Source organism: Canis lupus, chromosome 11, assembly GCF_011100685.1.
Source record: "Canis lupus familiaris isolate Mischka breed German Shepherd chromosome 11, alternate assembly UU_Cfam_GSD_1.0, whole genome shotgun sequence".
Lineage (NCBI taxonomy): Eukaryota > Metazoa > Chordata > Mammalia > Carnivora > Canidae > Canis > Canis lupus.
Window position 1 is genome coordinate 69,039,726 of NC_049232.1, and position 12,858 is coordinate 69,052,583.

Below are 12,858 nucleotides of genomic sequence, written 5' to 3' on the forward strand. Positions count from 1 at the left end.
TTTCTGCCCCACATTTCCCGGGCCTCGACTCACTTCCAGAGCCTGGGCTGGCACTTGGGCACACAGGCAGGAGAAAGGTGTGGTCCCCGCCTGGTCCCCGGTCCCTCCTATTTACCAGGGAAGACTAACTCAGAAGGAGGTTAGAGCCATGTGACAGGTGTTTGAACAGAGACAGGGAAGCAGGTGAGCTGCATGAGGGACAGGAGCTGGGTGATCACAAGAAAGAGATGCCGTGGGGTCTTGTCCATCTAGATTTGGGGGTTCAGTGTCACTGCAGTAAAAGCTCACGGACACGTGTCGGTCCCGCAGACCAGTGCCGGGCACTCAGTGGGGAGTAGATAAATACTGAATCCCGACTCCGCCACTCACTAGCAGAGTGACCTGGACCAAGTGGCTTCCCTCTCTGACTTTGGCTTTCCTCTCTGTACAATGGGAATCGTGGCTGTACCTGCCTCTCCCAGTTACCGGCAAGGTCAAAGAAGACACAATTGGAAAGTGTTATCACGATGCCACAAAGAACTCTCGACGAATGCCAGCAGTGCTTATTATTAGGTAAGGCCCCAGTTGCATCAAGGAGGGCATGTGATGAAATGAGCACTGGGTGTTATACTACATGTTGGCAAATCAAATTTAAATTAAAACCAAAAACCAAAAAAAATGGCCTCAGATATTAATATGGGTCAGGCTCTGGGCTGGGCACTAGGGATTCATTGGTGACTCAGACACAGTAGCCGCTGTGGGCGGGGGGGAGGGGGGAGTAGCCAGCCAGGCTTGTCAACATTATTAGAATATGATGAGACAAGAGTCATGACAATGGGACGCTCAGGGGGCTGGAGGAGCCATAGGGAAGTCAGAGAATCAGGGAAGTCTTGGGGGAAGAGGTGACCCGTGAGCGCAGGGCTGATGCACCTGCAGGGGACAGCCAGGCCATGGGAAGTGGGAAAGAGAACAGTCCAGACAGAGCTTATAGCCTATGGAGGGGCAAGAGGTCTCACAACGGCTCCACACCCCAGAAATTATCATCCTTATCTTACAGATCCTAAAACTGAGCTCAGAGAGGTAAGATCCCTTTCTGAGGTCACAGAGCAAGGAAGGGGCAGGGGCTGGGGTTTAAGCAGAGAGCATTCCCACTCCAAAGCCTGAGGAAACCTCATGGGCTGGCCAACAGGAGGGACAGCGAGCACGAAGGAGGATCCCAGTTCCCACCGGGGCTCGGTGCAGACATAAGGGGGTGGCAGGAAGGGCCACGGCCCCCCTACCTCCACCCCACCTAAGAGACCCCCCAGCCCCGCCCGGCAGGAAGGACGGTACCTCCATCAGGTCTATAAGCCACAGCAGCCGCTCCTGGGGAGGATGGGTGGGCAAAAGGCAAAAAGAAAAATACATCAAATAAATACCAGGGATGGGGTGGGTGCAGCAGCCGCCCCCTCTGCCAAACATGCACGCATGCACACACCCAGAGAAAGGCACAATGAACACGATTCTCTAAAATCCCCTATCTCCCCTAGATGCCTGGGGGGGCGGGCATAAAGGACGGATGAAGAGAAGGCCCTGTTGCCACAACTAGCACTCCTCCATCATAACTGCGTCCTCGCAGGAGACCTGGGGCCGCTGCGGCTCTGCAGAGATGGCAGCTGGGAATAGACGACGGCTATTCACCCGGGGGCCACCCTGGCACTGGCCAGCAGGCAAGGCTAGATCGTCACTCCCATTTGGCAGATGGAAAAACGGGAGGCCCAGAGAAGAGCGGGGACTTGTCCAAGGTCACACCTGCTAGTGGAAGGCAGAGCCTGAAGGGGGACTTTGCTCCGAAGATTGGACCAGAGAAAACCTGGACTTCACAGAGGCCCAAGCCCTAAGCTGGCAGTGAAGCCCTGAGTCTGAGGGATGGGGCTCCAGGCTGTACATGCAAGGGCACCTGCGGCATGAGAAGAGTGAGGGAGGGTAGCAGACCCTCAATCCAGTGCCTTCCAGAAGTTTCCAAATGTCTGCAAGGCCCTGGATGCAAATCCTCAAGGTGGTTTTCTCCAGTCGGGTCGGGGGTGGGGGTGGGGGGAGTGGGTAAGAGCAGAAGCTTCACCTGCCCTCGGGGTCTGGATGGCGTTTCTGGGATGCCGGTGCCAACAGGAAGGTTACTCCTCATTTAATCCTCCCAACAGGCTGTGCATAGCTGCATCCCTGTCCCAGTGCAAGTGGGGAAACTGAGGCACCAGGCAGTGAAGCATGGGGCCGAGACTGGGGGCGGGGGCAGCACCTCTCAGGTTTGGGGGCGACCCCGGGGCTGGGCAAGGCCACGGCAGGCCAGTGCTGAGCTGGACATAACAGTCACCCTGACGGCCATCAGGGCCTCGGACGAAGACTTTGGGCCATTCTCCTCATGGGAAAACTGAGGCCCGGGGAAACCGGGGCTCAAACCCACATGTCCTGCCTCCCAGGCTAGAACACACCCCGTTCCCCCCACTGGATCTCCCATCCCCGTTTCTAAAGGGACTAGCCCAGAATTACAGCCTGCAACCCCCAGAGCAGAGGCTCAGGGCCCCCGAAGCCCCACAGGGATATTACCGAGGCCAATCTCAATGGAAATGGAGCTGGCCCCGGAGAGAACCGGCCCCTCGGGCCAGGGCCCTGCCCCCTGCATCCAGCTCATCACCTGGGTGCCCCATCGGAGCACGTGCACAGAGCCAAACACACAGCCAGCCCCGGGCGGGGGGGACCGCTTCTTCCCTGCTCCAGAAGCGTGATCTGCTCGTCCCGAGGCCTGGCACTGCCTCCACTGCAGCCACAGCCAGAGCCCTAGAGGAGTGCCTGGCAGCTTGCCGGGCACCCCAGGACGGGACCAGGACTCAGAAGGGGAGGAAGGTGACTCAGAATGGTAGGGATAGGAGACAGAGGGATAGAAGTTCCCCAGAAACCCAGATCCCCAGAGCTAAAGAGGAACCAAAGCTCTGCTGGGATGGGCAGGCTGCAGAGGCTCCCCAGGGCTGTTCCCTGCCGGGCCCCTAACCGCGGCGTGCACCCCCGGGCTCTGCTCCTCCAGCAGGCCCACTGACTGCGTGTGCCCCAGGGCTCCGGAGACTCCACCCATAAGATCTCCAGCATCTGGGAGCAGCAGGGCTTGAGAAATGCGGGCCCCCCCCACCCCACCCCCCGCCCACCCTTTCCACGGGGCAGTGGTGACGAGGGATCTAAGGACAGCAGAGGAGAGCGTGAGCACGCGGGCTCTCCTGACCCCCAGCCCCGCGTGGCCTGAGAGCCTCTTCCCTTGCTCCTTCCTGGCAAAGGCCTCTGGGGCTAATCTGCCTCTGAGCATCCTGAGGGCAGAACCCAGGAGGGACCCCAGGCTTTTCTGGGGGTCTGGAGAGTCTGGGAAGAGAGGCAGGGTGGGGTCCAGAGACAAGACGGTGCGTCTCAGGCGAGATGCCACCACGATGACCCCCAGGAAGGCCCCGCCACGGTTTCTGGTGGGATCCTCCCGTGGGCCGTTACTGATTTTTCTGTCTCATCCCCCGCGTTTTTCACCTCTGTCCCGAGCCTCCCCCTACGCACCGCGAGCCCACGCCTGCCTTGCTGGGCATGCGCGGGGCCTCCAAACGATGGGGTTTTTCCAAGGGAAGAAGCTGCAGCTCGGAAAGGCAAGGGACAGAGCCAGGAAGGGGTGGCGCTCAGATGCGCACCTAGATCCGTCTCACTGCACAGCCGGCATCCTGAGGCCCCCCGGCCCCCGCGGGCCAGCACGCCAGGGACGGGGCGCGGGCAGCTCACCCTGGCCGAGCTGACGGTGGTGGAGGTGCCGTGGCTGCCTGTGGACGAGCCCGTGTCGCTGTAGGAGACCACGGAGTAGGTGTCCCCGGCCCCAGGGCCCGGGGGCTGGCGCGCCTTCATGGACTCGATCTCCCGTCTCAGCACCAGGTGGTCGAAGCGGTCCAGGTCTTGGGGGGAGATGGTGCCCCTCACTTCAGACAGGAGCGAGAACTGGGGATGGAGACCAGCAGGGCCGTCAGCCGGAGCTCCACCAGCAGGCGGGCCCATCGCCTGCTGCTCCCAACGACCGCGGGCAGACTTGGCCACCGGCTTCCTTCAAGCCGCTGTGGCTCCCCCTGCCCCGGGAGACGTCCATGCATGGTGTGGCCTGGACGCCGGGTCACCTCGTCCTCGCTGGCATCTTGGCACGCCCGCGTGGCTGCAGCCCCCCAGCACACCCAGAAGCCCCGTCTCTCCCACCTGGAACTCCCTTCCCTACTTCTCTCCAAACCCCGATTCCTCTGTTAAGCCTCCCCACATGCGACCACTCCCCGTGGGTTTAATCACTTCTTCCTTCATGCAGCCTCTGGAGCCCGGATCTCCTCTGGCAGCACCGCACAGTCCCCTGGGGGCTCGCGGCGGGCTCCCACCCACAGATGAGTGGAGTTAACCAGCCTGGGGCGGGCCCCGGCCTTGCTTTTGAAGAGCAATCCAGAGGGTTCTCAAGGTAGCTCAGCACTGACAGCCACCTCGTCAGGGCCCCCCGTCCCCAGGAGTCTGTGGGCTGGCTTCCCCGGGGCAAGGAGCCCGCCTCGGTCACTAGCCTCTGCCCAGGGCCGTTTCCACCCTGATTCTTTGGGTTCTCAGGAAAGGAGCAGGGGATGGAGGGAGGCAGGGGGTGCTGCAGAGCCCTTGAGAGCCTCCGAGGAGGGCCTCGTCGTCACCTTGGCGTTGGTGTTGAACAGCTCAAACAGGGCCATGACCAGGGCCTCCACGGAGACGCTGCCGCCGCGGTACTCCTCCAGGTAGTAGGCCATGGTGGCGCGCTCCTGCGGGTTCAGCAAGTGCCTTGCCTGCTCCTCCAGCAGCACACGCGTCTGGTGGCCCAGGCTGCTCAGGGTCACCTGGGAGCCAGCCGGCCCCTTGCACAATCCCAGCTGAAAGACAAGTGACAGGGAGCCGGGGATTCGGAGCTGCTCCTGGGTGGGGGTGGGGGTGGGGCCGAGCGGAGGGATGGGGGCGCCCCATGGCCTCGGCCTCCACGGGACTCCTGCAGGAGAGGCCGGTTACAGGCCCCATCTCAGACGGGGCGGCTCGTGCGGTTGCAAAGCACTTTCACGTGTCATCTCATCAGATCCTGGCACCGTTCAGAGCGGAGCAATTTCAGTGTGTGGTTTCCAAGTCATTCCCCAGGCTTCGGTGTCCCCCTTGCTAAATCGGGGATAAGTCACCTCATTTCCTGAGTAGAGCGCAGATGTGCATCCACCCCCTTGCCCTCCCGCCACCGCCTCTGGCATCACCTGGAGCCGTGGCCACGACGATGTGGGTGTCCCGTCATCCCCTCTGCCTCCCCCATCAGCTACGCAGAGCTGCTGAAATGATCTTGTGAAAACATGACTCCCCTCGTCTCGCTCCCCTGCCTAAGCCCTTCTATGATGTCCCAGCATTTCAGGCTAGAAGCCAAGCCTCTCAGGCGGCCCACAAAGCCCCGTGTGATCCAGGGACCCCGCCTGGGGTCACTAGGTTCCCACCCCGTGCTCACTCACCGCACCCCCTCGTGCTCTCCTTGCCTCCACCAGGCGGCCCTTTGCCGCCGCGGGGCTCTGGCACACGCTGCGCCTCCCGACCAGACCACCCCTTCCCGCCCCTGCACCAGACTCTGGTGTGGCTTCTAGTTGGCATTCAGGGCACAAGCCCAAGTTACGGCGTCACCGACTCCCACAGAGCCTTCGCCCTCCCGTCTGCCTCTCAGCCCACCTGAATCAGATGTCCCACCTGCTACTCCCCCTCATGCTCCCGGCACCTCTCCTGACGGCACCCAACGACTTCTGTGACTATAGAGACCCGTGTGCGCGGGTGTGATTTTCTGTGTCTAGGCGTCATCTCTGCGCGGGCAGGGATCCGATGGGTTCTGTTCAGTGCAATTATTCCCAGGGCCCGGGGTGGTGCCCAGACCTGGTGGCGCTCAGCAACGTGCGGGGAGTGGAGGACGGACGGACCATCAGTGGGCTGCCCGTCCCAAATGAGGGCATGCACGCGAGTGGCTCTGCACACCCAGCCAGGCCCGGCCCCCACCCTCACCCCCCATGGGGACCGTGACGAAGCCGAGGATGGCCGCAGGTGGAGAGTGCCCTACCTTGCTTGTTCCTTCCGTGGGAAGATCCCCAGGGAACCTGTGGAGAAACACAGATGTGTTGAGCTGCATGACCGAGCGGTTCCACAGGCGCGAGCAAGGGAGGGGCGCGTGTCGAGGGCACCCTGGCCCCACTCGCTGGGGCACCTCAAGGGACCGGGAACCCCTGGGCAGCGGCGCCGCTTCTGGCCTCCCCATCAGCCACGTGGGCAGCGCGTCTAAAACCACGCCCAGGTGGGCTCCTGACTCGTTTCCGACCCTACAGGCCCAGGCAGGCAACAGGACAGGAGACAGCAGCCCATAGCCTCAGGGGACAGGCCAGCCCTAGGGCGGGGGAAGACGGGGCGGGGGGGGGGGGGGCAAACTGGAGACCCAGAGATCAGCTCGCAGGTGCAGCTCAGCTCCAGCCCAATTTCATGAAAAAACATGTGCCCAAGCCGCCAGAATGCCTAATTTTAAAAGCAGCCAGAAATCTGCTGTTTGCTTGTTTTTCCCCATGGGAAACCTGATGGCCCCTTAAATGTTGGCAGCTAATTAAAAAATTTATGATGTTGTGCTGGCGAAAGGGGAGGGAGGCAGGAGAGAAGGAGGGAAGAGGGAGCGCGATGCTCTGGGTGTCGCTGCCGCTCTGAGACTCCTGGTGGAAATCCAAAGGGGACACCTGGCACCATCAGCAATGACAGTCACTTTCTAACTCCCAGACCCCTTTCCTCAGGTCATTCGCAGGGTCTTCATCCCCAGGGCTGGATGGGGGCAGGGATCGGGAGCCCCCCCTTTCCACAGGAAGCAGCTAAGGGCCCCAAATGACGTCAAGATAAAGAATGCGGGAGCTGGATTATGCAGGTCAGCTCTCCACGGAAACAGGCCGGGGAGGAGAAGGGACGTGCCCAGGGTCATGCAGAGGACCCTGGTATGGGGACCCCGGGCTCTCAGAATCGTCACAGGTCAGGGTGTGGTGAAGGGACGGCAGGGGGCTTCACAAGGGGCGAGGGGCTCAGCCGGACCCTGCCGTGTTTGCGGTGGCGTCCTCGATCCGGGAACTGGCGATCCACTTGGTCTCATCCACCGTGGTGCGGGCGTGGGGCAGCCTCCCCACGTCCTTCACCGTCAGGATGAGGTGCTGGGATGACTTGAGCAGCCTGACCGCCTCGTCATGCAGGATGTTGAGAAAGCTCCGCCCGTTCACCTCCAGGATCTGGTCCCCAACCTGCCAGGACCACCAAGGGACACAGTAACCCGGGCTGCTTGGAGGACACTGGCTCACGCCAGGGGCGTCCGAGTCCCGACCCCAGCCTGCCGAGGAGGTCACGGGGGCCCCGGGAGGTTATGGGGGCGCCTGCGGGTCACGCAGCAAGTCAGTGGCAGAGCCAACCTCCCCATCCTGAGCCCGAGCCCACGCTGCTGTCATTACAAAGGGCCACTTCCCCTCAAGGGGTGAGTCCACAGCCGGCTTCTCAAGAGGCCCCTTATCCAGACGACGACAGCCCCGTGAGAGGCCTGGTTAGGCTGGGCAGGGCAGGGCGAGGCACGGGGAGGCCCGCTTCCGTGATCTCCCTTCTACGCTTCCACGGGGTTGAGAGGTTTACACCTCAAGCGCGCACGTATTTCCTTAAAATACAAACATTTTAATTTACTCAAGAAAGAAGGAGTAAGTGAGAAAACGAGCCTCCCATTAAAGCAATAACATATCGCTTGGATTCTTACGAGGAGGCAGTTTTATTTTGTAACGTGAACCCCCCCCTTTTTTTAGCGGAAGGATTCAAAAAATAAAAGGGGGAAGAAAAGTAGCCTTCCCATACACAGGAACCCATCACCGAATCCCAGGAGGCTGGAGGGCAGGATGCCCGACACGGGGCGGCTTCTCTTCCTCGCTCTTCCTGGAGGGGGCGCTGCTGGCCGGGAGGGCTCCCCACCGCGGCCTTGAAGGGCAGCCCCACAAGGCCCAGGGTCCTGCCTGCTTTTCCCTCCCCCAGCCCCCCCTGCCCTGCTCACGGCTCCGGGTCAGGCCCCAGGGGCCAGGAGAGCACTGTGGTCAGGGCTTAAGGGTTCTCAGGGACATCACAGCCGGGGTCGAATCCCGACTCTGCTACTTCCGTGCCACGTGAGCTCAAGTGGATCCCCCACAGGCTTCTGTGCCTCAGTTTCCTCGGGTGTAAAAATGAGGTGCGAGCCCAGGACTGTCCTGCAAATGTCTCCTGCCACCAGCATGTTTCCCAGGGCTCCCGGCCATACCTGCGGGTCTGAGTCTTTCCGCACCACCCATGAGCACCCGGGCTGCCGAGAGCTTAGGCGGCCCCAGCTGGCCTCCGAAGACCAGACCCAACCCCTGCTTCTGCGCCTGGCACACAGCATGTGCTTAATAAGTGCTTACGCAGGATGGATTTTGCCCCTTCCCACCCTGTCTCGGCGGCCCCAGCTGGGCCTGCCTCCCGTCGGCCTGCCCCAGCGGAGCAGCAGAGCAGAGGACCGCTGTGCACCGGGCCCTGCTGAGCGCGGAGGGTGCCTCCCGCCAGGGCCCCGGCACCCCCGCCCGTGCCCCACGGCCCCACCTCTGCCCTCGGCCCCTGGCCCTTTGCCCGACCCTGGCCCCCTCCACCACCCCCCTGCACTCTGCCCTCTGCCCGGCCTTGGCCCCCTTCCGCCACCCCCCACCCCCTGCTCTCTGCCCACCCCCCTCCACCACCTCCCTGTCCTCTGCCCGGCCCCCTCTGCCACCCGCTGCCCCCCCACAGCTCCGGCTGCAGCCTGCCCGCACCTCCCGTCCGCTCAAGGGCTCTGTTTCCTCCAGTATCTCTCCCAAGAGCTTTGGCTTTGTTAAGGGAATCGGTCGTCATCTTCCCTACACACTCTATTCCCGTCCCAGCAGTCTAACTAAAGGGACTAGCCTCTGAGAGCCCGCACACGTCAGGACACCCTTTAGTGCACGAGCTTCTCCCGCCGGGTCCCCAGGGGAAGACCGCTCATCTCCGCGAGCACCCACCCGGCCCTCCAGGGAGGCCTGGGGTGGGGGGGTCCATCGCAAATACCGCACAGGCCAGATATAGGCTAAAGGAAGCATCCGTTATCTGGGACACATTTAGAAGGGCATCCTGTATTTCGATGCGCTAAATCTGACGACCCTGGGGTGTGGTGTAACCATAGGGGAGCAATTGGGGCGGGGGGAGCCCTGATTGCACACGGTGGTTCCAAACTCCAGTTACTCTCCCTGGCCCCGAGCCCGGCACCTGTCACCTGTCACCTGTGCAGCCCCGTGATTTCCCAGCACACCACTTACTGCCACCCCATCCTCTGCATTCACATCCCCGAAATCACCAGGCCGTGGTGCTGGTCCTATTTCCCTTCCTGCCTGCTGAATAAATAAACCTCCGCCAGATCCGGGTAGGCGGCGTGGGGTTCGTGTGCAGCCCGCCGGGGGAACGGGCGTGGAACGGGAGTCACACTTGGGAAACCCCAACTGAATGGGGTTACGTGAGCCCATCTTCTCAATCTCCTTCCAATTTTCTTCTTTTCCAAGCAGCGTCGGTTTTAAAACCCCAGTTCCAGACAGGGTCAGCTTCGGGTCCCCACGCAGCCGCCCACGGCATCTGAGTTGGTGTGAGACGCTCCCGCGTCTCTGTGTCCGGTTCTCGGTCACGCTCTGCACTCGCTGGAGGGCTTCCCGGGTCCGACAGCGCCGTCAGCACAGGGGTCGGCTGGCTCACTGTCGCCGCGAGTCCACAAGCCACTTGAAACAAATCCGGGGTCTCCCCAGCCGCTCAGAGCCCGGTGCAGGCTGTGGGGTGTGGGGTCTCGTCCCCACGGTGCAGCAGGAAGAAGCCCCTGCTTCCGCGGCCGGACAACCGTGAAACAGGAGGGGGCGGCCCTGCACTGCTCCTGAGCACAGCCTGAGGCTCGGTGTCCTCTCTGTGGGTGGGCTCGATACCACCGGCAAGGCCCGGGAGGCTGGAGAATCCAAGGGGCCCGCCGGCCCACGGGAGCCTGTTCATTCGCTCCCCTTCCAAACCGAGGGGATGGGTTTGGAGACGTCAACGACTTGCTCAAGGTCACACGGGATGGGAGAAAAGAGCCAGGACGCAAGCCCAGCTGTTTGCACACTCTTGGCACCGCTGCCACTTATTCCCGGTGGTCCGGGCTGGCAGGGGGCATTCACGGTGAAGGGCAGGGAGGCCCCCATCCTCCCCACCTGCCCCCCTGCCCCTTTGCCTTGGCCTGTTGGAGATGGCATGTTTCAAGGCCTTGATCGGGCTCCTTCCCCGCCAGGACTGAGTGCCATGTGTTCATTCAGGGCAGTGTTCCTTCCTCTGGGCCCCCGGCGCCAGCCCGGAGTTAGAGGCAACAAGCAGGGAGGCCGAGATGCCGTGCTGGCCAGGGTGGTCCAAAGTCTCCTACAGATGGGGAGACTGAGGCCCGGACCGCACGGGCACGTGCCTAGGGCCACAGCGAGGCCACGGCGAAGCCCAGACTCTGAGGCTAACTGAGCAAGAAGACACCCACGCCACCCAGAGCTCCTCAGGACACGACCCCCCGGAGAAAGGGGAGACAGATGCGGTGTGATCGAGTGTCTGACAGTGCTCAGCTTGCACACGGGATGCCGATGGGGAAGACACGGGAGGATAAACGAATAAAGCTGGCTTCATTTTATTTGTCACCACAGGCATCCTGTTTATCACCAGGGACGGGGTGGGGAGGAGGCGGTGCCAGGGGACGGACCACGGGAATGACCTTTATTTTAAGGCAGAGGAGAGACTCCTCCATCATCCACAGCCCATCAGGTGACAGGCTCAGATCTGGGACACTCTGCGGAGGGCACAGAGACCTGGCCAACCACCAGGAAGCAGGAGTTCACTCCCTCTGGATCCGAGGCCAGCAGAGGAGCACAGAGGAGGAGGCCCTGCAAGCGGCACAAGGCGCTCTGCAGGCTTGGGACTGACCCACCTCGACTGCTGGTCCCCTCTTATTCCCTGAGAGACCCAGGGAAAACAAGTTCACCGTTCTAGGCATCTCTTCCCTCAAAACAGGAATGAGACACCAAGTGCTCTGGAATGACACAGAGTAAGTGGCAGGGCATGTGAGGCACAGTAGTCGGCCTGCCCGGTCTAATCCCACCTGCATGACCCTGGGTAACCCCCCCGCTCTGTGCCTCAGTTACCTTCCCTGGAAAATGCGGGTAGCGTCAGTGCCTACCCTTGTGGGTTCCAGGACTAAGGGAGTTGATAGATTCCGCTGGAGCCCGAGCACCTAGAACAGCACCTGGCACGTAGTAGGTGCTCAGTGAATATGTACTGAACGGGTGCACAGAATGCAGTAAAATAGTGTCTAGCATCCAGTAAGTGCTCAATTAATGTTAGATGTGCATTTTTTTAAAAGATCTTATTTATTTATTCATGAGAGACCCAGGGAGAGAGAGAGGCAGAGACACAGGCAGAGGGAGAAGCAGGCTCCAGGCAGGAAGCCCGATGTGGGATTCGATCCCAGGACTCTAGGATCACACCCCGGGCCGAAGGCAGATGCTCAACCACTGAGCCCCCCAGGAGTCCCCTGTTAGCTGCATTTTTGAGAAACTGTGCTGACAGGGTCCCTGAAGCGACCTGTCCTCTGAGACACTCAAAATCATGCCCTATCTTTTCACCTGCCTCCCCGCTGAGCCCTGCCTTCAGCTTCCTCTGAATCACGTTCTGACCACATCTACGAGGTATGTACGGTTACCCCCATTTTACAGATGGGGAGACTGAGGCCAGGACATAAAGTGACCAGGGCTGGGATGCAGCCTTCGTTCTCCCTTCTGTCTTCCATCCCTCAGCCCCCTGCTCTGTGTCATGCACACAGTAGGTGCTCTATTCCTGCCTGCTGAAGGGAACTGAGAACGAAGGAGCCAAAAGAACCCGTGGCGTGGCGGGATGACAGTAGGCCTGAGCTCCCCCCCCAGGGAGAGTCAGGAGAGAAACCTGCAGGCAGCTCGGTGGGAGGCGGGCGTCCATCCCCTCCGCACACGCTCCCCAGTGCCAGCCGCTGGGCGAGGGCCCCGACGGAAGCGCTCTCGGGCCCTTCCTCGCCACCTCCCCAAGCCTTTATCGAAATGGCTTTTGCAGCTTCAGAGGAGGACCCCGCTGACTGTAGCATCACCACAATGACAATTTCCAATTCTATGAAAGGGTTTTATTACAATTATGAATCTTTAATAGTCTTCCATGTCAGGTATGAAACTTTAATGGGCTTTTGTGGGGGGTTTTTTGGGGTACAAGTGAGCAATGCAGTTTTAATGAGACAACACTAGTTTTTCCCAACAGTTCAGAAGTCAGTAAACCTTGTCCATGTCTTAGAAAAAAAAAAAAAAAAGGATCAAGATAAATGCTAAGATAAGAAGGCTCCTGGAGAGGCTGGGGGCACAGGCTGCGCCGGGGTGAGCTCTTCACGCAAGCCCCTGGTCTAGCGTAGGGCCCCATGAGAAACGCCACGGACGGACCTGGCAAAGCCTGTGCATGCTGACCTCTGGTAGGATTCCCCGCTTCCTTCTGGTTCCTTCTTCTTCTTCTTTTTTTTTTTTATGATTTTATTTATTTTAGAGAGAGAGAGCGGGGGGAGGAACAGAAGGAGAGGGAGAGAGAGAGAATCTCATGCAGACTGAGCACTGAACGCTGAGTGCAGAACCCAACGTGGGGCTCGATCCCAGGACGCTGAGATCGCAACCCAAGCAGAAACCAAGAGTCGGACACTTAACCGACCGAGCCACCCAGGCGCCCCTGGTTCCTTCTGTCGACACGAGC

At 60.8% G+C, this 12,858-nt stretch overlaps 1 protein-coding gene across 4 annotated transcripts in view; it reads right to left on the minus strand.

Moving 5' to 3' along the window:
* Positions 1–12,858, minus strand: part of WHRN (whirlin) — an 82,061-nt gene that overhangs the window by 13,564 nt on the left and 55,639 nt on the right. For 2 of the 4 annotated variants that reach the window (XM_038553210.1, XM_038553209.1), the window contains exons 4-8: positions 7,099–7,301; positions 6,098–6,134; positions 4,686–4,898; positions 3,763–3,972; positions 1,312–1,344 (exon numbers count right to left, since the gene is read on the minus strand). In XM_038553210.1, coding sequence (XP_038409138.1) covers positions 1,312–1,344; positions 3,763–3,972; positions 4,686–4,898; positions 6,098–6,134; positions 7,099–7,301 — 696 coding nt within the window. The remainder of the gene's footprint in view (positions 1–1,311; positions 1,345–3,762; positions 3,973–4,685; positions 4,899–6,097; positions 6,135–7,098; positions 7,302–12,858) is intronic. The other 2 variants (XM_038553212.1, XM_038553211.1) reach the window with 1 other exon arrangement.